Below are 26,349 nucleotides of genomic sequence, written 5' to 3' on the forward strand. Positions count from 1 at the left end.
TGGAGTCACTTATAGTTTAGAATGGTTGCATATGGTTAGTGTTGTTGCATGGATACTGGAAATACTTTGTCAGGAACCAGACAATGATTTTGAGAACTTGATAGGTTACCAAGGAAACAGTAGTTGGAAATATTCAAATTTGATATTCTTTGGAGCTCAGACTTGGCGGACAGAAAACACAGAGATGTGGAAGCCAGTTTACGTTCCTGTAAGTTGAAGATGTTTACGAAAACAGATGTTACTCTTTGTCTCTATATGGTCATAATTTTTTGTAAAATGTCTATCTCACAAACAAATTTTTATAATAAAGTTGTTCCTGTTTGTATCAAATAATTTTAACCTAGATTAAGGATAGTTCTAACAATGTTTCAAAGTACATGTATAATACTCAAACATTTTAACAAACTTTAAAACACCTGTAATTAATTAAATTGTAGTAAAGAAAGTGTCACTGTGAACATATTTCATGCTCTCAGCTTCTAACATATTCTGTGTGCTACAGCTTGCATGCTTCACTGTAGATAACTTTTGTGTATGTGACAATAATATTGTGAAATTATTAAAACTTTAGGGAACTGATTTTCAATGATTGCTTTGTTTATCAACCCTGGAAATGAAATCCTGACTAATAGGCAAATGTTCTATTTTTCATATTTCTATGGTTAGAATTAAGAATTCATGTCTTCAAACAAATTAGTGGTATTTGACAAAATCACAAAATTTAGGGCCTATGAAATAAGATGAATTTACCGTAGTATGACTATTGAAAGCTGAATCAAAAATTGTTGTACAGAACAAATTAAAATAGATTTCCATTAGTCTACCTGATGTTTTAACTATTTGCTGCATAGAAAGCAAATTAATTCAAAACTGGAAATTGCAAAATTATGATATAAATTTTTAATTAAGATGTCCTGCATTCAGTTAGAGAAGTCTTTAATCTTTCTTCCTAAGTTTTCTGTGAAGTATTTGACTGATAAATAGTATATAAATATTGAGAATTTCAAGGAGAAATTTTGTTTCCGTATAGAGTAGAAAATGTTTTCTGACCTGCTCTGTCTTGTAGCCAGTAGTTTGTAGTGCATAGCTCTGTATTTACTTTCATGATTTCCAGGAGTACATGAGCTGCGCCATGGGAAAACCAACGTAGTGGCTTTGCGACCAGCATGGATCTAGACCAGCCTGCGCATCCGCGCAGTCTGGTCAGAATCCATGCTGTTCGCTTTTAAAGCCTATTGGAATTGGAGAAACTGTTAGCAACCAGCATGGATCCTGATCAGACTGTTTTCTCATGGCACGGCTCATATCATGTGAAACAGTTTTGAAGACTTTCTCTGTAAATATAAGCATATTTAATAGAGGATCATTGTTACTTGTCATTGGAGAATATTTTAATGATTATAGAAATGTACCTGACTCGGTTTTCGTCCTCTGGGTCATTTCATGATGCAAAAGACTTTTTATCAGTGAACAAGTACATATTGGTTATTTTAAGGTACATTGAATTTGTAACCCAGTGTCGGTTCATTAGATACACTTCATATAATTATTACTTAATATGATAACTTATCAATAACAGACAATTTTGGATCAAATTATTTAAATTCAGATTTCAATTAATTTATTTGGAAATGGGATAAATTTACAAAATGCGCAGTTGTTTCTTAGGTAACTTTTTTACCCCTAGTTTACCCACTAACTGTCGAGTCATCTATTATTGTACACACCCATCACATTAATTATCCAGAACAATATCTGTTTTGTAATCGAATACATGTTTTGATCACACGATTAATCTAAAATTCATGCAGCATTTAACAAATACCCAGTACGATTTCATGAGTTAAGAGCCATAGTTTAGCATTGTTAACCCTGTGAAATCTGATACAAGAAGTTGAATGATTTTGATATAGCGCCAATAGCAGCACTGTATAGATAAGACAATATGAACTGAATGCAGAATAATTTTCATTGTTTGTCAGATTTCCTGATGACATTTGTCGATCTCAAAATAAGTATATATCATAAAAGATAAGAAAGATATTTTCTTTTAGTAAATGTAACATACCCGTAGGTTATTGTGTTGTAATATCTGAAATGTACCAAAGGAATGCACAAGCTAAGTGACATGAAAAAGGGAAAGAACTCTGTTAATACTATTTGACAATTGACATACATGTAGTTATTTTTCCTGACCATTCAACATTAATGCTTTAACTGAGTACTGCTAAATACATAGTGTGCATGTTTTGTTATTGTGAAGTTTGCATGTGTTCTGTAGCTTGATATTTTTGGTTTTGGGGCTTTTTGCAGGAATTAGCTCAGCAAATTAAAGTTTACCAGGCTAGAATCAATGAAATAAGTGAAAAAAGTCACTATTTAGCAGAGAGGAGTGCTGACCTGGGACCCCTTTGTGCAAGAAAACTTTATCATACTGGAGATCGTGAGACTCGTGTCCTTGACCTGGTCAACACTTTAAATGCTCCTCTCGAACCTTATGTTTCACCACTAGCATCACCAGGGTCACCAGACCACAGTATAAAATATCAGTATCAAAATCCCCTGAAACTATTCAAAGATGGACTTGGACCTTTTGAAGCATTGGTTGCTGATAGTATCCCAGGGATACCATGGAATGACACTACTGAACCACCTCACAGAGAATCCACTAACAATGATATACTGTCAGAAAGTCCTGGCAAATTTTTGCCAAAACAATCTGAAAGGATTAAACCTGTTGTTGATATCAAAAACATGTCATCTCCAAATTTATCAAAAACTGACTCCTCAGCTAGGTTCAAGGCTGGATCAACTCCAGATGTTACTAGGATACATCCAGGTGTAAGATTGTCATCAGGAGGTCCACATCTATCACAGTCCCACATTGAGAAGGAACAAACACAGTTTGATAGTGGTGTGAATATCTCTTCTCCAGCTTCTAGAAGTTCAGCTAGAACTTTGTCAGAAGGTCGACAGCCATTTTCTGATATATCGCTTCCAGATAGTGAAACGATGGAATTATCTATAGAAATACCAGGAACTTACAGTATGCCTCCAAAGAGAAGTCATAGTACAGACAGGGAGAGTAAGGGACAACCTAAATCAAAGTCTCTCCGGTCTTCTAATGACATGAGTGACATTGGAAGTGTGAAATCTGGTAGTTCAGATGAACCAAGATCCAGTACCTCAAGACAAACTGATTCTGAAGGTGGTGACACTGCCTCATTAACTTCCCATCCAATGACAGCATCACCATCATCTTCATTGACCAACCAGATAATTCCTTCACCTAGGTCAGGTGACAGGAAACAGCCAATGACTTTTATTGATAATATAAATGATGATTCAATATCAAAAGAAGAAATTCCTGAGGAGATGTTAGAACTGAAACAAAGGAAAGCTGAGGCTCTTTCACCATATAAACCTAGATCTAAGTATTTAGCATCAAAACTTGGTTTTGTTGACAAAGAGAGTGACAGTGATAAAGATCTAACTAGAAAATCATTTGACAGCCTTGCAAATGACTTCAACACAGAACAAGTAAGTAAAACTGATAATGGTTCCTCTAGTTATACAGATAAACCATGGAAAGTGAAAGGAGACAGGCCTAAAACTACTAGAGGTCCAGTAAAGGGAGAGCACTCTATTGGAGTCAGTTCTGATTTAAATGTACCTGAAGTTGAACCAAAATTCATGTCTGAGAGAGAAAGTAGAAAGTCATACAGACCAAGATCACCATCACCTTTGACCTTACCACCTTCTTCAAGGTCACATTATGACCTTTTAAAACCATCTAGGACAAAAGAAGGAAATGCTCTGAAGGCAAACTCAATGGATAAGATAAGGGGTCACAGGTCTTTATCACCGAAGCATGAAGATAGAAAAGGTTTAAGGTCAAGGCAAGAGGATAAAGATGATCAGTATTCAGGTCCACTTTCAAAGTCCTTGACCTCTGCACAGATAAGGTCAATGGGTTCAAAGGGCAGCAGCACTAACAAAGATACGCTTGGCATATCTAACAAGGGAGCATGGGATCCGGTGGGTGTATTTAATATTATTATAATTTTCTAACAAATACAGCAAAAGTCATTCTCATCAGTAAAAAGTATGAATTGGCTTTTGCAAACATTCTTTAAAATCTAACTGCTTTAACACTGGATTTGCTAGAAAACATTTTTGCTCTATAACATGAGGTCAAATGCATGTAATGTTTATAGAAGGTTGATCTGTAACAAATTATTATCAGATAAATAGTCAAACTTGCTAGGAAAGAAAACGTGTGTCACAAAAGTATCTGTTAAACAGCCAGGTTTGACTATTTTCCCTGTTTTCTTAATTGTTATGAATTTATTAAACAATCCTTGTTAAATGTTGCCCATTGCAAGCAAGTTTGACTATTTCTGCATGTACCAAGCATGTCGTAGTATCAAATGGTATATATTTTCTAGTCGTTGCATGTTTCTTTTTTGCCTGTTGGGCTCAAGATCAATTAAGATTTATGAGTGTTGTAAAATCAATCATTAAACCTCAAAAAGTAATAATCAATATCATATCTTATCAGCGATTTGATCAATATTAATATGTGAACATTTTTGATACCGTGCAATGAATGAGATGTCATTTTGGCTTCAAAAGTGAAAGTCATCTACCGATAGCTCAATATAGAAGGAAACAGTTTCTTGAAGGACGTAGTTATATAGCAAAAATTCATCTTAATAACATTGGTGATTGAGTTTTTTTTTTATCATTTTTCATGGTTTTTAGTGAACTGTCATATTAATATACATGTTTAGTTTAAATGTAAATGTTTGGTTTTTGCTTTTGGTTTGAGGTTGCTGTGGTATATTGTGCATTACACTGTCACTCTTCTGTGTTCTGTGTTGCCGTGTGACTTTATTTTTTATCTGTACCCTATGCTTGTTTTCACCATATTAGGATTTATCACGGAGTGTGCCAAGCTTGCTAGATCCACATCTCCGAGGGTTACGGGATCGCAGTTCATCTTTTGGGTCAAGGTCACGCCTTGGAGGTTCAGGGTCATTACTAGGGTCACATAGTGCATCTCGCAGCTCTAAGTTTGATGACCTTAGCTCTTCATGGCAAAATTTACAGAAGCAGGTATGGGATGATTATATCTATTGTATGAAATAATATTGCTGAACCATCAGGATATAATGAAAATATGCATGTAAGATTTGTATATATTGCATTAATGTTAGAATGTAGTTGCACGAATACTGCACCTATCTTTGTGGTAAAGTATTTATGTTGTGGTGGTTGTACTTATTGTTGTATTTCACCTATTTTTTTTCAATATATAATCTAAACTTTTCACTGTATTTCAAATTCAAACTGAATATAAACAAAAGAAGGAACTTATCATATTTTATTTGTGTGTGTTTATACAATGATGAAATATCTTAGGCTCGGAAATTAGCGCCATTGTAGTTTTGCTGTAAATTGTGTTAGTCCCGCAATATTGCTGATAATGTAGAAAGTGAATGCAGTGAAGTCCAAAAGTCAAGTCACAATTTTGTCCGCAATATTAGTAATCCACATTAAATTTTGTCACAGATTTTTTTGGACATATTGAAAGCACTGAGGTTTGGCACAGAACAGTGAAGTTTTAGAACTTTTACAAGTATATAGGGATAAGGTCAGTTTGAATAATGACTTTATAAATAGATCTTTAAGAAGCCAAGTGGAAACAAATGGTATGATAGATCTAATCCACTTAATAAGTCTTATAGATTAATAACTAAATGTAGGTTATTATGTAACTGGGTCATGGTCTGCTATATTATTTTTGTGACGTCATCATGTACGATATTTGTCAATTACATTTGTGCTTTGGGAGTGGACATAATAAAGGAGTCCCTGCCAAACGTTTTCATTTGCATAAGATGTAAATGACACTACTCAGAGGTCTACTGCAGGGGCGCACATTTGGGTAACATTTTTGACGAAAATGAAGGCCTATGTTAATAGAACAAGAGTTCTTGGGGTTGTACTTTGAACTATGTCAGTGTTAATATCATGAAAAGCTGTATAATCCTGAATTGATTTAATATTTTACAGCTGTATATAATAAATCAGTTAACAGAATGTAATCAAAGTAAACACTTATACAAGTGCCAATATTTAAAAGAAATTTCAAATTTCCTCATACACCTTGCAATAACATTACTGGTGAATCAGGGAAATAAATTTATTGTAGTTAAAATAAGTGAATGGTACCTAAATACCTTAATTTGTTAAGACTTTACAAATATTTAAGAATTTACTTGGTATTATGAGTTTGACTTTTTAATTAAAAAGAGCATTCACAGAAACAGTTTTATTTACTCAATTTTTAATCGATTTTGTCTTTGAAGCCCGTAAATTGATCTATTCATAAATAATTCCGGTGTTTTATTCATGTATAAAATCAGATTAAATATTATCATTGATTAATTATCTGCGGCCATAGCTTCCAGAGTTGATTCCATTGCTTACATTACTATGTTTGAATTACCGTATTTTCATTTATTCGTAAAGCCAGATTCCCGATAAAGCTATGTCAGCGGTAGTCGACCAAAGTTCAAATCTGATATTTTCAATCAATTACTTTCTTCTGGGTGTTTGCAGTAATTGAATTGGTTTGAATTGCTCATATCTTTCAAAAGATTAAACGTTTTATAAATGCTTTTGAATTTTAAATGTTTAAAATCTAAATTGAAAGTAAAAACAAATAAAGTGATAATGCTTGAAAATATGAACACCTTAGATCTGTTAAAAATGCTTGCTTGCATTAAGGAAATGGAATGGAATTTAGAAAGAATAAAGAATTTCTAATGCTGTTTATAAATGCATTAAGATTGAATGCAATTAAAAGAAGTAATAAATTAGGACCAGATCAAATGTGTTAGATATTTGTTCACATTTAATATATTCCTTATCGGTAGCACATTACAGCTAAGGGAGTCGGCTCAGCTGATATTTGCAAAAATTAAGGTGCTAGACAAGTGCTTTATCAAATTTGATCACAAAATTGGATTTGAAGTTATTTACACAATTTCTTCCAACCAACAAACTAGCCAGACCTAATATTCAGTGAAGGTGGGGTTAAGTTGAAATGACCTTACGAGCAAGAGTTTTACGAAAGAATTTCACAGAATGCACCACTAAATTGTCTTGGTCGTTGTCGTTGATCGCGTTTACCACAAAGCTGCTTATCTAATCATAATTACTTTATAAAGAGACTAGTTAATATAGGTGATACTAATGTGCGGATTAGAAATAATTGATCGTATATTTCTTACCTTTCTTATGCATAATCACTAAAAAGACAGGTCGTTAAAGACTTAATGTGCTTTAGGATATAAAAACTTATTGTTGCTTGATTAAATGATATGAAAAGGATATTTTACAAACTGAAAAGAAATTTTAATATCCTCGATAGGTCAGCAGTTGTCAGCTCTTACTAATGACAAGGATTTGGAAACATTGAGTGACAGATGCAGTGTTCAATAAGTAACTTAATACACAGACATCAGCTGCAACATGATATATTATTATATGGAATTATGGGAACAATGCTATTGTACCATGGAAATATGATGAGTTAACAAAGATTATTTTATAAAAAAATTGATTTCGAATTATTATTTTTAAAAATGATAGTTGATCAGATATTGAAAGTCTTCAGAAAAATGGTGATGTCTGGAAGAGTGCACTGTTTCTTTTTATTGACGACTTTTCTTAAGAATAGTAGATGACCTAAAGCGAATGGAAGTGACATAAAATCTTGCCTATTGATAAGTTTTAAGAGAGATAAATGGATTTTAATACACCTCTGGAGATTTCAGGGCATTTTTAAATTTGTAAGATTAAGAACAGTATAGAATGTTTAAATGATCATTTAAAAGTGTGAACATTCAAAAACTTGATACTGTTCCTATAATGTTAAGCATGTCGAAGTCAAGTGCTTAGGATTAATAAAGAAATGCATGGTTTATCTTGTGTTAGCTGCTTAAAGTCTTTAAATACTGTTATTGAGTTTGCTTTTCTACTTTAAATATTTTGAATAATGCAGCGCAAGTACTTTGCATATGAACTTGCCATTGTTTGAGAATGGCTTGACGGACAATAAACTGCAAATTAGTGTTCAGTAATGAGGGACATGAAAATTAGCGCTTAACAATGGATAGACTCGTACGAAACCAAGAGTACGCAATTATTTGATCAGGAATTTCATGTTTAACATTGTAACAATTCAAATTTACTTAAAGGTTAAGCTCAACAAATAAATATGTTAGTTGGGGCTCATAATCTGAGCAGGAGGACACAAACGTTACGTCCCGCTCAGACATTACAAAAATCACCAAACTTGGAAAATGACAGTTTTAATCAGTTTGATGATTTAACTGATGAGGATTCTAGAAATTGTGTGCCTGAAGATACTATATTTCCATTTTTGAAAAATCTTCCTACACCAAAAGTAAAGAAATTTACGAATTATTCTGTGAAAGGGATTAAGGAATTACCTAGAAGTAGTGGATTACCTCCTGATGAAGTGACTGTAAGTGATAATGAAAGTAACGCTGCAGTAAATGGCGACATTTCTGACATAGAAAATAATAATTGTTCTTTGTCATCACAGCTTGGCACAAAGGAGCGTGAGCTTCAGTTGGCACTACAGAAACAAGAACGGTACCAGTCTACGGTCCAGGATGTGACTGCACGTATGGAACGAGTTCAACAGAAGCTGGCTAGTCTTGGGACGTCTCCCTTTAAGAATCTTGAACAACAAATCAAAGATCAGAAGGTATATTTGTGGCTCATTTTTCAGTTGTATCCATTTCTTGTTCAAATCATTTTGAAGATGTCCCATTCTAGCTAAAAATATACTTCTAATAATCTGCATTCCATTCACTAACAGTAGCCCAGCCCTAGTCAGATGCAACAATTCTAGCCTGTTTTCTGTTTGAAATGTTTCTCTTAACCCCCAAAACATCAAAACTATCTTCCATTGCAGTTCTCCTGTCACTGATGCAGTCTCTTCTACACTGCTCTGATTTTTGCTGGTTCCATGAATCTGTAGTAACGGTCTCATAATTTTATCTTCTTCATTTTGTGGTTTTATGGTCATAAAGAACAAAATGTAGAATCTGCTCCAAACTTTAAAAAAAGAAAGTTTGATATGTAGCTGTTTATTAAAAGAAGTTCGAATAATATTTCTAATGATGTGTATGAAAAATAATTATTGTATGGTTAATTCTGCCTTAATTTGACCTAGTAAGTTTATATAGTAAGATTTATTCATGGTACGGTCTGATTTAAATATTTCTATTTATCATTATCCCAGATTTAAATCTTATTTAAAAGTGAAATCTGAATTTCAATGAGGTAGAATAAATATTTATTTTTGCAAGTCTTGCATCTCAATTGATAGAGTGACTTTTGATGTTAGGGACAGATCGACCTGTGACTACATTTTGGATTATGGAAACATGCATTGGTGTACCTGAAGATTGGAAATGCTTGCTTTGCAATCTGTTTTTATTGACCAGGTTTTGCATACTTTGAAAATTCCACCATTGGGCTAAGGCATTGGTCTATTTTAGCTTTTGTAATGCAGAAATTTTGGACGGCAGCAGACGGGTTTTGGTTTTTACTTAACTTCTTTGTAACACCATAGGGTCAAAATCAAGGTCACAGTTACTAAAAATAGAAGAAAAAAACAATTTTTTCCTAGGATCATCAAAATGGTGATTCCTGGTTTATAAGTTTAGTAAGGACGGATGTACAATCTCTAAACTTGGTGTATAGCAAGTAGTAGAACTTGCTTTGGGTTGTATTTGGGTCACTGTTATTACAAAGAGAAAGTGGTGTCAGCTCAATATCTTTAGTCTGGGCACACCAGTTGTCGGCAAACTTGATGTGTATAGATAGCTTTTGTGGAGACAAAGATTGTAATTTCATGTGGGGGTCACTAGGGCCAAAGTCATTGTTACTAAAAATAGAAGAAAAAAATTCTCATTATCTTTAGTTTTACTAGTCATGTTGTCACCAAATTTGGTTTGTAGATAGCTTTTATTGAGACAAAGCTTGGGATTGTATTTCAGTCAAAGTCACTGTTACTGAAATAGAAAAATGGTTTTCGCAAATGTTAAAATCCTAGTTTCATTGGGAAACCGCATTTCTTATTCCTTTTCACTAGGCCTGCCCTAATAGTAGGTAGAGCAGCAGCCCAATACCTAGCGACGATTACCTCTGCTAGCGCTACATTACTCAATGCTGTCACAAATACCATGAAAATTACATGACAGCTGAAAAGAAATTCACAGATTGTTTTCTTATTTTCAGTTTTATTTTTTCATTTTTAAATTATATCCTGCTTTAGCCTTAACCTTCTGACAAATACTCAAAACAATTTCATTAACTAAAATGTATTCAGATGATGAAAAAAAAGAGAAATCTTAATGTGGTAGAGAGGAGGCCACTGTGCATAGCCGATTGCACAAGACCATAGGCATAGTTGATGAGGTTATGATATTTTGTGCCAATATTTCACTGACAGTATGTGGCAAATCATCCGCCTGTGATTCAAGTGGGGAAGTAGTTGGCTACTTATAGAGTGCTGGTAAAGAATAAAGGAACAACGGTCAGAAGTTGTTGTAAACTTTTGTGATAAACAAAAACGGTGTTTCAGATGCATACAGACTCCAAGACATTTTAGAAATTCTGATCAAATAGGCGTTATCCATTGTGTTTTTATTACTATTGTTTTCATTTGTTTTGTTATGTTTTCATGTGAAAGATGATTTATTTTGCCACAGGAGCGAACAAGTAATTTTGAAACTTCATGAAATAACACAATTACTCATTCCATTTTTGTTTGACTGGTCAAGACTTAATTGTTACTTAAAGGCTTAATTGTTTTTCAATGAGGTTAAACTGTTTACATAATAGGGAAAAAATGTTAATTATAATGTAAGAAGTCAAGCTGTAACCTGATATTACTTTAACTGCTTTATTATTTCCTTGATTATAGTTAATTTTACACTGTAACCATTCAGTCTAGTGTAAAGTACTTCTTGCACTTTGATATATCGATTGAACTTTTGTCATTAAATTGATTTATCTCCTTATAGAACTGTCAAGTATTCTGTAAGTGTGCTGGTCAAATATTGCATGTCGTAAAATAATATACAAAGCAGATAAACACTAGGCTTTATCACAATTTTTGTCATCAAAATTGATAAGTTGTCAAAATTGTATGAAATGAGTGTGTGCCTTTTTGGAAATGTTTTCAAAAGGTAGCAAATCTGATAAACATACTTAAACTATTGATGAAATTCTTAAGCTAGAAATACATTTGTATGTAAATCTTAAATGTCTTAAAACTTGATTCAATGAAATAATGAAGTAGATAAAGACGAAACATGCTGTCAGTTTCAAAATTTACTATAGTTCCAATGTTTCAGCTACATGCCTATTTGATAAACGACATTGTGTCTGAAATCATTAATCCTCCACCTCTGATTCATGTGGGGAAGTTGGCAGTTACTTGTGGAGAACAGGTTTGTACTGGTACAGAATCCAGGAACACTGGTTAGGTTAACTGCCCGCCGTTACATAACTGAAATACTGTTGAAAAACGGCATAAAACCCAAAATAAACAAACAAACAGACATGCCTTCTTCAGGGAATAATAATAATAATAAACAACGGAAATAACGTCATACATAGTACGTTACGTTACGCTACAATAGCTGGAAGCAGACGACAGTAAAAATGTGACGGACGTCACATGTATTACTTGTAATGTGTGTTATTATGAAAAAATACATGTACATGTAAATAATTGATACCTATAATTAAGTAAATAAATACATATAGCAGCAATAATGCAGCATACTATAAATTATATTCAGATCAAAAAGATACACATGTTCCTGTAAAGATATGGAAAAAAGGAAGAAAAGGAACAAACAATTCTAACTAAACAAAATTTTTTTTTTTTTTTTTTTTTAAACTTTATTCAAAATACTTGAAAATTGTAAAAAGTGAAATATTTTCCAGTTCATTGTGTGCCAAGAATTTAAATTAAAAGAACTACTTATAAGTAATAGTAGAATTAAAAGACATATCATAACTATTAAGTCTTCCGTTTTGTAGTTAGAATGACCTAAATATTTTCCTGCAGGGATATGCTGATCACTAATCTTGGAGAGTGGCCAGTAAGACTTAAGTCAGGAGTTTAATGCTAATATAGAAAATATACAAACAAACAAGAACCAGTTTGACATTACTGCTGTAATAAACAGTGATATAAATGTCTAGTTTTAGTTGATACATTGTCAACTGATTTATTTGAGATTCATTTTGAAGATAGCATGAAGTTAATTTGATTTTTTCTTCTGAGTCTGCTTTAATCTGGGGAAAAAGTCAGTTATGGTGTTATAATGATAAGATACATCAGAACCCATTTGGAGCCAAAACACCTAACCTCAAATCTTATCCAATACACCACTGTTTACCTTAGGCAGTGTTTTGCAGATTTGACAGATATAATACTTTGTCTAAATTACCCTGTTGCAGGAGGCTGAACAAGAGATAGAATGCTTAAGAGAGGACATTGTGCGTGTGAAGGAACGTGGACGTCAGATAATGGAGTCTGCAGATCCAGAGGGGTATCAAGCCATGCAGGCAACACTGGCCATGTTAACAGACAAGATAGATAATCTTCAGGCTATGGCAGACGACAAGGCTAAAACTCTTCAGGTTATTTGGTGTTCTTTTTTTTGTATGAGGCAAAATATCATATGTATGTTTTCCAAACCCTTTTACCAGCTATTAAGTTTACAAAATTACATGTACTTTCAAAGGCTTATTTTTGCTTCGCTAACAGATTTTGTTAAACTGATTCCTGTTAATTCCTTGAGCTAAAATTTAGAAAACTGTACCGGATATAATATGCCTTGATGGTTAAATGTTGTTTTTTCTCAGAATGCAATGAAAGGTAAAGAGCGACACAAGGTAGCTCTAGGTGCATACAAGAAACATGTGAAGGAAATTGAGGACTGGATGGATGAGATGAAGGTACGAGCGGCAGCGACACCACTAGCAACAGACACTGTGGGAACTCTGCAGCAACAGCTCCAAGAAAACAAGGTACAGTATTTTTCAAAGTTTGGCAGTATAAACCAAAATGTTCACTTAACTTGTGAAAACAATATATTTTTATAACTCCTGTTCAAGATGCTGAAATGTTTAGCAATATAATTTACAACAGTTACTATTTCCATCTTGAAGATTTAATTTCTCTCATATGAAGTTCTGACCATTATTAAGAATGTCCTAGTTGCAGGCTGAAGGAAAATTCAGTTTGCATCAATTTCAATTCTTATTTTGGAGAGAACGCATCAAGATTTTGGATATTATTCTTTTTGTTACTACTAGATGTCAAGATGAATTGTTTTGTATTTAGGATCTTCAGAATGAGTTGAACCGTCGTCTGCAGCATGTTGCTGACCTTGCCATTCAGTGTGACAATCTGTGTGAACTGGAGACCCCAGAAGAGGCTGACAAACTTCGCTCTCAACTTGCCACTTTACAACAAAACCTTGGAAATCTCAAACTAGCTGCCATAGAAAAACAAGCACCACTACGAACAGCAATCAAAGAAAGTGAGAAGAGAACTAGGGAAATGGATGATTATGAAAAGAATGTGAAGAACTTGCAGAAATGGATCACAGATACAAAGTCACTCGCTCAAGCTCCTCTGGTTGCAGAAGATGCCACTATGGTTTCCATGACACCACGAGAAAAACAAGAACTTCAGCAGGTGAGTTGATAAATATGCATATAAGAATTTAATATGCTTTATAAGCATCTTGCCTATTTGCTTTAATGATAATTTCAGATCAGAATGGCCTTTCTAGTTCCAGTCTTCTTTCGGTAAAATGAGAGATGAGTAGTTTTTAGCTCACCTGAGCAATGCTCAGGTGAGTTTTTCTGATCACTCGATGTCCGGCGTCCGTCGTCTGTCTGTCTGTCGTCTGTCGTCTGTCGTCTGTCAACATTTAGCTTGTGTATGCGATAGAGGCTGTATTTTTCAATTGATCTTCATGAATATTGGTCAGAATGATAACCTTGATGAAATCTAGGCCGAGTTCGAAAATGGGTCATCTCGGGTCAGAAACTAGGTCACTAGGTCAAATCAAAGAAAAACCTTGTGTATGCGATAGAGGCTGTATTTTTCAATTGATCTTCATGAATATTGGTCAGAATGATTGCCTTGATGAAATCTAGGCCGAGTTCGAAAATGGGTCATCTCGGGTCAAAAACTAGGTCACTAGGACAAATCAAAGAAAAACCTTGTGTATGCGATAGAGGCTGTATTTTTCAATTGATCTTCATGAATATTGGTCAGAATAATTGCCTTGATGAAATCTAGGCCGAGTTCGAAAATGGGTCATCTCGGGTCAAAAACTAGGTCACTAGGTCAAATCAAAGAAAAACCTTGTGTATGCGATAGAGGCTGTATTTTTCATTTGATCTTCATGAATATTGGTGAGAATGATTGCCTTGATGAAATCTAGTCCGAGTTCGAAAATGGGTCATCTCGGGTCAAAAACTAGGTCACTAGGTCAAATCAAAGAAAAACCTTGTGTATGCAATAGAGGCTGTAGTTTTCAATTGATCTTCATGAATATTGGTCAGAATGATTGCCTTGATGAAATCTAGGCAGAGTTCGAAAATGGGTCATCTCGGGTCAAAAACTAGGTCACTAGGTCAAATCAAAGAAAAACCTTGTGTATGGGATAGAGGCTGTATTTTTCAATTGATCTTCATGAATTTTGGTCAGAATGATTACCTTGATGAAATCTAGGCGGAGTTTGAAAATGGGTCATCTGGGGTCAAAAACTAGGTCACTAGGTCAAATTAAAGAAAAACCTTGTGTATGCAATAGAGGCTGTATTTTTCAATTAATCTTCATGAATTTTGGTCAGAATGATTGCCTTGATGAAATCTAGGTCAACTTCGAATATGGGTCATCTGGGTCAGAAGTAGGTCATTAGGTCAAATCAAAGAAAACCTTGTGTATGCGATAGAGGCTATATTTTTCAATTGATCTTCATGAAATTCAGTCAGAATGATTGCCTTGATAAAATCTTGGTCAAGTTTGAATATGGGTCATCTTGGATCAAAAATTAGGTCACTAGGTCAAATCAAAGAAAAACCATGTGTATGCAATAGAGGCTGTATTTTTCAGTTGATCTTTATGAAATTTGGTCAGAATATTGCCTTGATAAATCTAGGTAGAGTTTGGTTATTGGTCATCTGTGGTCAAAAACTAAGTCACTAGGTCAAATCAAAGAAAAACCTTGTGTATGCAAAAGAGGCTGTATTTTTCAGTTGATCTTTATGAAATTTGGTCAGAATGATTTCCTTGATGAAATCTAGGTCAAGGTTGAATATGGGTCATCTGGGGTCAAAAACTAGGTCACTAGGTCAAATAAAAGAAATACTTGTGTTTGCTCCAATTTTTATGATACTTGGTCAGAATATTTTTTTCCATGCAATCACTAGATCTGTGTTTTACACTGTTATGGTGTATTATGGTGTGTTTCTCAGGTGAGCGACCTAGGGCCATCTTGGCCCTCTTGTTTGTATGGTTCAATACATTGTATTAAGTTTTTTACATCTTGGAATGAAATTCTTCCGAACATTGAGCTATCATCCTTTTCAAAAGACAAATAGTTAAAAAGCAATTGAACATTTTGTCTATAAAGTTATTGTTAATATTTTGTTTTTCAGCAACTGCAAACTGACCTGTTCCAGCATAGGAATTTGGTGCACCAGTTGAGTACAGAGATGAAGGCATGGGAACCTCAACGACCAACAAGGGACACAACTGCATTTACTCCCTTGAGTGAGGAGGCCCTTCAACCTCGTTGGGAGGCCCTGTCTAGAGAGCTAGAAGAGAAAAGAGAAAATCTTGACGATCTAATTAGAAAGACAGATGTAAGTTTGTTTTATACTGTATATAAGTTTGTGTATGTATTGCATACCTAGCTAGGGATAACTTTATATGTACCTATTGCTTACATAACAAGGTGTAATGGTATTTGGAATGTGAGTTTAAACATAGTCTTGACAGTACATGAAAAGCTCTATCTTGCATATGGATAACCGATCTATTTTCAATATTAAGGCATTATCATAATTCTTATATGCCTGAATTTACGTGTATTAGTAAGTTAATCTTTTAGATAAGTATTGCAAATAAATATAAGAAAAAGTGTCTATCTATCACTTGAGTTTTATTAACAGTAAATTTTTAACTTTTGTAACTTGTCCATGTTAAAGTCTTTTGAAACCTTATTGCAGGACCTGATTGGACCAAAGAAGTATGGTCGTCGTAGCTATGGAACTGATGGGTCACCCAAACTCACTGATGTTAGACGGCACCTAGGTGCACTGAATGACCTCTGGAAACAGTTACAGGTACAGGTTGATGACAAACAGATACGTCTGGAGAAGGTGCTTGAATTCCAGCAGCGGTACCAAGATGCCTTACACAAGGTGTCCAGCTGGCTGGATCTTGCTGAGCAAAAGCTCTTTGCTCCAGACTCTACAATGAACTCTGAGGAAAAGGTCAAGGAAAATGAGGTAAATTCATAATTTTGATGTATTATTTTAAGAAATTCTGTATCTGCTGTATCTTATTTAGTAGACAGAAGAAAACATTTTAAAAGGCAGCATACAAGACACCTGGTCTCTTATGACTAGACAAAAATGAAAAATCTTACGATTATAAAGTATTCTGTGTGATGTAGCTTAAATCTTAACTTTAAATCTTGACATTTCTCTATCTTAAGTCTGTGACCTATATACATTTAGGACATACAGAGAGAGATTCGCTCCCTGCAAGGTGAGATTCACTCCATGGGTCGTGCAGCACAGGAACTTCTAGCTGTTACCAATGCTGACAGTCATGACCTGATCAGACAGAGTCTGGCCAACCTAAACAACAGAGTTCAAACCCTTGAGTCACAGGCCAGGGAGCAGGGAGATAAACTGAGAGCTGTAGATAGAAACTACAAGTCTTATAAGGTAGGTAACAAAATAGCTTTTTTGATGAATGAAAAATAAACTCCAACAAAGAGAATAAACATACCAGAACAAGAAAAATATTCTTCCTTTCATGAGCAAGGATACAACTTTACGTGTTTATTTATTTTACATATTAGTAAATGAACTGGAATGAAATGTACGTACATTTTTGATATTCATACAAAGACAGGTTATTCATATGTACGAATATGGAACTAAAATAGGCTTTACATGAAATGACTTCCAGGAAAAATATCTTTAGTGATACTGTAGAAGTAACACTTGACATTTAAGAAACCGTGTTTATCTGTTTCTTCAGGATGAGGTACAGAATCTAGAAACCAAGATGCTTGAGACCCGTGACATGATGGCCAGCCCAACACTGAGTGCACCCATCAGTCAGCAGATGGATAAAATGCAGGTATGTACTGTGTGGAACCCAGAACTATACTATTATAATATATCTTGTTCATTCTATAAATACATAAGGCATTTTAGGATATCTTGGTGCACTTCTTATACCAGCTTGGTATAGTTGCTTTTGTCTGGGTTTTTTTCTGGCATAAGATAGGATTCTATATATGCTACACATATAATCTTACATACAAGCACAACTATATTTAATGTATAGCTTATCTAAATGGAAAGACAATGTCAGAAGCTGATATAGAACGTCTATGGAGATTGTTAACACTCAGCTGTGTTTCATTTTTAGACTGCACACAAATTTTGTTACTGCACTACGTTTGTTTAATCTAAACAGAACATGATCAATCGAAGGCATGAACAAGATTTTTCTGTAAATCCCTAAAGAAAATGTAGATTGTGTTTATTAATCCTTAGTGATTTAAGTGATCAGTGTCACATCAGCTTCTATACCTACCAGGCACACATTTGTTGTGAGGTCAGCGGATACTAATGATAAAAACACACTAATATTTTTAACTAAACTAAGGGTAATGAAGCCACCAAGTTTGTGAGTCTTATCTCCCAGTGGAATATGTTTTGAACAAGCAATTTTATATAAAGTCTGAGTATATAATAAAATAGGTCTGTTTTGAACTGTTTACATAGTTTATTCAGCTTAGTGCCGAAAATTGCATGTTTTCATATAAATTGATTTCTGAAGTGGAAATTTACAGTTTTAACGTTGAATTTCAAACAGTTCTCTTCAAAGTTTAGCCGGTACCAGATATTAATCTTGAATAGATGATGTAGCTGAGCATATCTACTGCATTTGAGTTTTTAAGAAGCATTTTTTATCAGTTGACAGGATTGCCTTTTTGAGATATCTAATACTTATAAATGCATATTCCATGCACTATTTGAAACTAGTTTTTATACTATAGTTGTATTCGAAGCTAAGTTTGCCGGTAAGTGACATTGCTGCAGTGTTTATACAAAAATATAATCACATGTGATCATTGCTTTGTTTTATGTAGCAGATTGACAAGTTATTGTCAGTTTATTACTCTATATGTACCTCACACAAACTGTCCAAAATAAGTAAAAATAGAACTATTATACAGCAAGAATTTTTTTTAAAGAATCACAAGATTGAAAGGTGTGCTCTTAAAAAATTATAATAGTTACATTTCAGTTTATTTCTTTGCACTTTTATATTCTCTAAAATATTTATATGTCTCTTTAGACAAGTAATATATGTATTTGATTATCTAACTTTACAGGAGGTAAAAAATCTTACTATGTAAGGCAATTAGAGTAGATTTTTCGAAGTAGAGCTAAACTATATAGACTTTCTTGTTGATTTTGTTATTCTTTAGCTCAACATGGCTGCCAACAATGGCTGCCACTCCTGATTTTCTATATTTAGAAGTGATTTTGTTATATAGATAGACCTAGACACCATTACCTTGATGTGCACTTTATTCAGATTACTGTTGACTTTTGTTGAAGGAGACCTTTCTGTATTGTTGCTTCTTATGTTAAAAATGTTAAATGTGGCTTATTGACCAAAATGTTGCATTGTTTGGTCTCTGCAAGGAAACTGCTTAAGCTAAATGTGGATTTTATTTTTGTTTGTTTGCTGTTTAACTGAAAACAAGTTTTCTGCATTTTACAAAAAAAAAAGGTTCTTTTGGCAAAGAGAGTGCAGAGAAAAAAAATATTTTGAAATTATTACCTGCGTCAAAATATCTGTTCATCCTGTAATAATAGTTTGTTGTAAAATGTTATAGTAAAACTAATTTTGCCTCTCCAGCAATTGAAACTTACCTGAACCAAGGTTAGAAAAGTTGTCCAGTCAATGAAATATGTTTATCTGGCATAAAATGTCTGGGAACCAATGATTTACATTTTGTGAAGGTCAAAGTTGTCGAAGGCAATGATATTAATTTATTTCCAATTATCATTGATTGAGAAAGGTATGCCTTATTTGTGGCATCATTGTGTATGTATGTATTATTCAGGGCTTTCTTTATTTGCAACGTCAAACAAATCTTGAAAGATTTATAGAAAATTTCCCATAGAGTAATGCATTATTTATTTTTGTGTTTATGGTATGAATCAAATAGTAAAAATCAATTTATTTCTGATTGTACGGAGATAAGCACTTGGATAAGAATTCAGATATTTTTATTTGAGTTTTGTTGAAGTATTCCAGTTTATTTTTCAAAAGGAATGCAGACGGATATACAGTCATTTCAAAATATTTGCAAAAAATATTTTCAGCATTTAGTATTATGTTATGAAAAAAGTACAAACATTTGGAATTAATACAATCAATTTATAAAAATGGAATAACATGAAAAAAGGAACATTTTAGTGAGTATTTGAATTACACTAAGAAAACATAGTTAAAAAGTTTTTTGTCATCATTATGTAATAAATGAGTGACACTTATAATGAAGATCAGTATACATGTAACAGTATATCTATTTTACCTGACTTTTATTGTCTGTATACTTACTGACCTTCACAAGGAGTAGGGACTATTTTTGTTATATATGTTACGTGTTGTGTAACATTGTGTGCTTGGCTTCTTATATAGGATGCTATTGGCTATGAGCAGGTAACATTTTGGTTTGCATGGCCTTTGTATGGTTCTTCAAGGCCAAATGTATCTTTTTTTGTTGTGTGAAAATAAACCCTTGTTAATCCTTAAGGTGAAAGAATAAAATGGACATTGACTTTTTAACCTTTGTAATTCACATATAAAATATTTAAGAAAAAAGAAGATATATTTACGTAGAAATATAATAGTTGCATGAAATTTAAGATGTATTTCTTCCAGACTGATTTTTTTTCTGAGTGAACTTGAAAATCTTATATCTCTTTTTGCATGTTTTCCGACCTTTTTCTCTTCAAGGTGATAATAATGCATGAAAAAAAATCCTGTTTTCTTTGATTTTCATTGTTTCTATAATGCATGATCCCTGATCTAATTACTCATTACAGTATAATAAAATATATAGTGAGAGATAAAAGATAAATACAGCTCACTGAAAACGTCTTGTACAAATAATTCTTTAAGTAAATGAAAGAGGACTAGCATGATTACATATAGCATGTCTTTTCAGAATTCCGTAAAATGTTTTAACTGCATATGATATATTGCACTTTATCTAATTTTCTGTCACTCCTGATAATTTAATTTTCCTGAATGCTCGTTAATAAAACTTTTCTCATCAGTAAAAACTTTATATTCATTGTTGAATCAATTGTTACAGAAAATTGAGGGTCAGATGAAGAAATGTGAGACACAACTGGAGGGTGTCAAGAAACGTCAGTCAGAGTTGTCCTCCATGGACCCAGAGATTATCTCCCCTTATGAAATGGAATCTTTACAGTCCAACTTTATGGATCTCCAAAGAAAGGTTAATTTTACATTATTCCGTAAGAAAGGTCAGCTTTCGCTGCTGTTTTTATAAATCCAATAGAATAGCTTTTTATATTGTAGTTTGATCAGGGACTTTGAGAAAGTTATGTTTCTTCAATATATTTTGCAAATCAATAATTTGACAAAAATTGTTGTATTTCACTCAGCCCCATGAATGATAAAGTTAACATATCTTTCAATGTAAACCACAGGAACAAAACAAGTACAGTGCACACCTCTCAAAATCAAACACTGTTGGGAAGACTAAAATATATTTGTTGTACAGAGGTTGTTGTTGTGGAGAGATTAATTTACAGAGGGTTCTTTCTAATGGGAAGAAAAAGTGTTTTCTTCTCATAGGTGCCATTAATAGAGGTTATACTGTCTCATAGGTGCCATTTATAGAGGTTATACTGTCTCATAGGTGCCATTAATAGAGGTTATACTGTATCATAGGTGCCATTAATAGAGGTTATACAGTCTCTTAGGTGCCATTAATAGAGGTTATGCTGTCTCATAGGTGCCATTAATAGAGGTTATACTGTCTCATAGGTGCCATTAATAGAGGTTAAACTGTCTCATAGGTGCCATAAATAGAGGTTATACTTTATCATTGGTGCCATTAATAGAGGTTATACTGTCTCATAGGTGCCATTAATAGAGGTTAAACTGTCTCATAGGTGCCATAAATAGAGGTTATACTTTATCATAGGTGCCATTAATAGAGGTTATACTGTCTCATAGGTGCCATTAATAGAGGTTAAACTGTTCATAGGTGCCATTTATAGAGGTTATACTTTTCATAGGTGTCATTAATAGAGGTTATACTGTCTCATAGGTGCCATTAATAGAGGTTATATTTATCATAGGTGCCATTATATAGAGGTTATACTGTCTCATAGGTGCCATTATAGAGGTTATACGTCTCATAGGTGCCATTAATAGAGGTTATACTGTATCATAGGTGCCATTAATAGAGGTTATACTGTTCATAGTGCCATTAATAGAGGTTATACTGTCTCATAGGTGCCATTATATAGAGGTTATACTGTCTCATAGGTGCCATTAATAGAGGTTATACGTCTCATAGGTGCCATTAATAGAGGTTATACTGTATCATAGGTGCCATTAATAGAGGTTATACAGTCTCATAGGTGCCATTAATAGAGGTTATACTGTCTCATAGGTGCCATTTATAGAGGTTATACATGTCTCATAGGTGCCATTAATAGAGGTTATACTTTATCATTGGTGCCATTTAATAGAGTTATACTGTTCATAGGTGCCATTTAATAGAGGTTATACTGTCTCATAGGTGCCATTAATAGAGGTTATACTGTTCATAGGTGCCATTATAGAGGTTATACAGTCTCATAGGTGCCATTAATAGAGGTTATACTGTCTCATAGGTGCCATTAATAGAGGTTATACTGTCTCATAGGTGCCATTAATAGAGGTTATACTGTATCATAGGTGCCATTAATAGAGGTTATACTGTATCATAGGTGCCATTTATAGAGGTTATACTGTATCATAGGTGCCATTAATAGAGGTTATGCTGTATCATAGGTGCCATTAATAGAGGTTATACTGTCTCATAGGTGCCATTTATAGAGGTTATACTGTCTCATAGGTGCCATTAATAGAGGTTATACTGTCTCATAGGTGCCATTTATAGAGGTTATACTGTATCATAGGTGCCATTAATAGAGGTTATACTGTATCATAGGTGCCATTTATAGAGGTTATACTGTATCATAGGTGCCATTAATAGAGGTTATGCTGTATCATAGGTGCCATTAATAGAGGTTATACAGTCTCATAGGTGCCATTAATAGAGGTTATACAGTCTCATAGGTGCCATTAATAGAGGTTATACAGTCTCATAGGTGCCATTAATAGAGGTTATACAGTCTCATAGGTGCCATTAATAGAGGTTATACAGTCTCATAGGTGCCATTATAGAGGTTATACTGTCTCATAGGTGCCATTAATAGAGGTTATACTATCATAGTGCCATTATAGAGGTTACTGTCTCATGGGTGCCATTAATAGAGGTTATGCTGTTCATAGGTGCCATTAATAGAGGTTATACTGTATCATAGGTGCCATTAATAGAGGTTATACTTTATCATAGGTGCCATTAATAGAGGTTATACTGTCTCATAGGTGCCATTAATAGAGGTTATACTGTATTCATAGTGCCAATATTATAGACACTTAGCTGTTTGCAATAGGTTCCATTAATAAGTGTAAATACTGTCTCATAGGTGCCATTAATAGAGGTTATGCTGTATCATAGGTGCCATTAATAGAGGTTATGCTGTATCATAGGTGCCATTAATAGAGGTTATACAGTCTCATAGGTGCCATTTATAGAGGTTATACTGTATCATAGGTGCCATTAATAGAGGTTATGCTGTATCATAGGTGCCATTAATAGAGGTTATACAGTCTCTTAGGTGCCATTAATAGAGGTTATGCTGTCTCATAGGTGCCATTAATAGAGGTTATACTTTATCATAGGTGCCATTAATAGAGGTTATACTTTATCATAGGTGCCATTAATAGAGGTTATACTGTCTCATAGGTGCCATTAATAGAGGTTATACTGTATCATAGGTGCCATTAATAGAGGTTATACTGTATTCATTTTCTATGCTCAGAAAGTCATTCACTGAAAAACAACAATTTACGCTTTTTGACTATAAATCAGTTCATTCTAAAATTGTACAAAGAGTATTCTGTATCAAATTTAGAAAATTATCTGCTCTTGATATTTATAATAAGTAGATAATTGACTTGTAACTCGTTATCTATGAAAGGTATTTACTACTGTCATCTGTATAATCATAGTAAATACCGGTGTTCAATAAATTATTGGTTTTCTCTGTGAACTTAACAAATTACTCTAATTTTAAGGTAACCCATACATGTATTTATACTGGACTTAAAATAGTGTGTTTGAATTTAGAATAAATTGGATTGCAAATAGATTATAAGATTACAATAACAGTGTCTGATCAAAAACAAATGTTACATTTAAAAAAAGATGCAGTTGTGTTTGATGATTCAGTTTGGGAAAAAGAAACATTTCTGGAATTTTTATCAATAGATTAAAAAGAAAACTCAGTGTGAAGGTAAATATATACAATAACAACATTGTTTACCTGCTATATAGTCAATAATTTGTCTCCTTTTTAAAGATAAAAACACTACCTAACATGTCTGCAGTGCAGAGTAATAAATGTTGCACTTCAGAAAGTGCATATAGACAGGATAGGCTGTTTCAGTATACAGTTACACCTGCCGTAGTGGTCACCTGTATTGAACAGCCACTTGCTTTAAGCAGCTACTGAGCTAACTTTCAAAATTTTGACATTTTGTTCTAATTTCAACTTGTCTTAAGGAGCTAGATTATGCTGCTGCACTGGCTGGATACTTAATACATGTTTAACCGCATTAGCATATACCTGTATAATGTCTTGCAATAAGAAGAATTGAACTTGAATATAACTGTCGCCGACAGTCTGTCGGCTGTTTTTTTGCTGGAGCAACCACATTTTTTTCTCCATAATTTCATGAATAGAATACTTTCTCACTCTGTTTTGAATAGCTTTAAAAAATCATAACCCTTCATCATTTGAATATTTATTTGGAAATTTAAACATTTTTAGCTTGTCAATGACTTGTTATGTTACTGTGACCTTGGAACATGGCAGGTATTAAAAGTGAGGTGAGATGCACCATAAACAGGTTTATACTCCACAGTGGCGTTTTTGCCACTGACTGTTTCAAGGCGGTGGCCCACTATATTCCCTTGTTTATTTGTTTCATCCTTGTTGTTAATGTGTTTACTTTGGCTATGTATCTTTTATATCTATCATGTACACTGTTGTAAGATTGCAGTTTGAGAAGGCTGTGTTTTAGAAACATGACTTTTTCTATTGCATAAATATCTTTGTTGATTTTTTTGCTATATATTATGTATTGATTATTATTGGAGTGCATTTGCATCTCAGGTAATGGAGAAGAAAGCAACTTTACAAGAATCTGTGTCAGTCCAGGAGCAGTATGAAAAGCTTCTACAGGACTATGCTGACTTCCTGGAAACAGCAGACGAGAAATTGAAGACAGAACAAATCTCCGCCAGAGATCTAGATCATCTTAAACAACAACTCATTGCTCATAAAGTAAGATTTATCTTTAAATAAAAGTTGACAAATATTATATTTTAATAGGCACACTTTTTCATCTTGCAGTTTACCCAGGTATTATAAATTTTATATGTCTGAAGTTAGGATCACCTGACAACAACAAACTGTGACAAAAATAAGTCAGTTATTTATGTAAATATTTCTGAACATTAAACAAGCATAGATTATAAGAGTTAACTGTTTTCAGGCAAAAAGCACAATATAACAATGTTGTATATTGACTATATTTACTCGAGATGCAATTTTTTGCTAAGAAAACAATAGCTGCTCTAAAAATTGGTCACTACACTCTACCATAACCTTTCGGCATGGAAGATTTGGCTTTTTTTTTTGAGTAAGGTGTGCTTAAACTTAATTTTACTTCAAATTGTAGCTAAAATAGTTACTTTCAATACCTCATCTTCCATGATGTAGAACACATCCCCCATATATACATGACTTCCTATTTTATGTACTTAAGTGACTGTATTTTTGATGAGTATGATCTAGGTTTCTTTCAATGTATATGCCTGCATTCTTATTCACTTTTGTTAAATTTCAGGATTTCTTCAGTGACCTTGAAGTTCACCGTGCCATGTTAGATTCTCTTGTTGCTCAGTGTGACAAGGCAACTAAACAGAAACATCTTCCACAGCATACAAGACTCAGTAACCTCACGTACGTCCTTCAAGACAAGGCCAGTCTCCATGGGCAACGTCTTGATCGTCTCACCCGACAGTGGGCGGAGATGGAGGAAAAATTCAACCAATTGCAGCGCTTCTTACATGACATTGAAACTCAGATACCTAAACCAATAGCAAATGAGGACACTTTACAAACAATTCAGAATAAAATAACAACTTATCAGAGATTACAGAGGGAATTAGGTGAAGAAAAACCAGCAGTATTCCAGGTGGTTGATAAAGGGAAACAACTCTTGCATAGTGTTAATTGTCCAGCATTAGAAATGTTAGTCACAGACGTTGCTGAAAAATGGGTGGATTTGAATACAGAATTGTCACATGAATTGAAAAGGTGAATAATAATGTTATGTATTTCCTTACTTAAATATTTTCTATTTCTGAATATCCTTAAAGAATATTGTAATCAAAACTTTATTTTTCTGCCTAATTTCATTTCATATTTCAGTTGAGAAACTTTGAATTGCTTTGTAGATACAGATTTCAATTTAAGATGGTAAATGAAATG

The 26,349-nt window shown here is 33.6% G+C and overlaps 1 protein-coding gene across 18 annotated transcripts in view; it reads left to right on the top strand.

The window, feature by feature from the left end:
• Positions 1 to 26,349, top strand: part of LOC123564405 (muscle-specific protein 300 kDa-like) — a 188,485-nt gene that overhangs the window by 132,458 nt on the left and 29,678 nt on the right. For 14 of the 18 annotated variants that reach the window (XM_053517326.1, XM_053517374.1, XM_053517332.1 and 11 more), the window contains 14 exons: positions 2,314 to 4,038; positions 4,936 to 5,118; positions 8,642 to 8,806; positions 12,586 to 12,768; positions 12,994 to 13,158; positions 13,475 to 13,831; positions 15,808 to 16,014; positions 16,381 to 16,662; positions 16,894 to 17,106; positions 17,426 to 17,527; positions 18,456 to 18,479; positions 20,796 to 20,942; positions 24,967 to 25,137; positions 25,703 to 26,175. In XM_053517326.1, coding sequence (XP_053373301.1) covers positions 2,314 to 4,038; positions 4,936 to 5,118; positions 8,642 to 8,806; positions 12,586 to 12,768; positions 12,994 to 13,158; positions 13,475 to 13,831; positions 15,808 to 16,014; positions 16,381 to 16,662; positions 16,894 to 17,106; positions 17,426 to 17,527; positions 18,456 to 18,479; positions 20,796 to 20,942; positions 24,967 to 25,137; positions 25,703 to 26,175 — 4,397 coding nt within the window. Of the gene's footprint in view, positions 1 to 2,313; positions 4,039 to 4,935; positions 5,119 to 8,641; positions 8,807 to 12,585; positions 12,769 to 12,993; positions 13,159 to 13,474; positions 13,832 to 15,807; positions 16,015 to 16,380; positions 16,663 to 16,893; positions 17,107 to 17,425; positions 17,528 to 18,455; positions 18,480 to 20,116; positions 20,138 to 20,795; positions 20,943 to 24,966; positions 25,138 to 25,702; positions 26,176 to 26,349 lie in introns of all 18 variants that reach the window. The other 4 variants (XM_053517320.1, XM_053517349.1, XM_053517400.1 and 1 more) reach the window with 4 other exon arrangements.

The sequence above is a fragment of the Mercenaria mercenaria genome, chromosome 1, assembly GCF_021730395.1.
Source record: "Mercenaria mercenaria strain notata chromosome 1, MADL_Memer_1, whole genome shotgun sequence".
NCBI classification, from domain to species: Eukaryota; Metazoa; Mollusca; class Bivalvia; order Venerida; family Veneridae; genus Mercenaria; species Mercenaria mercenaria.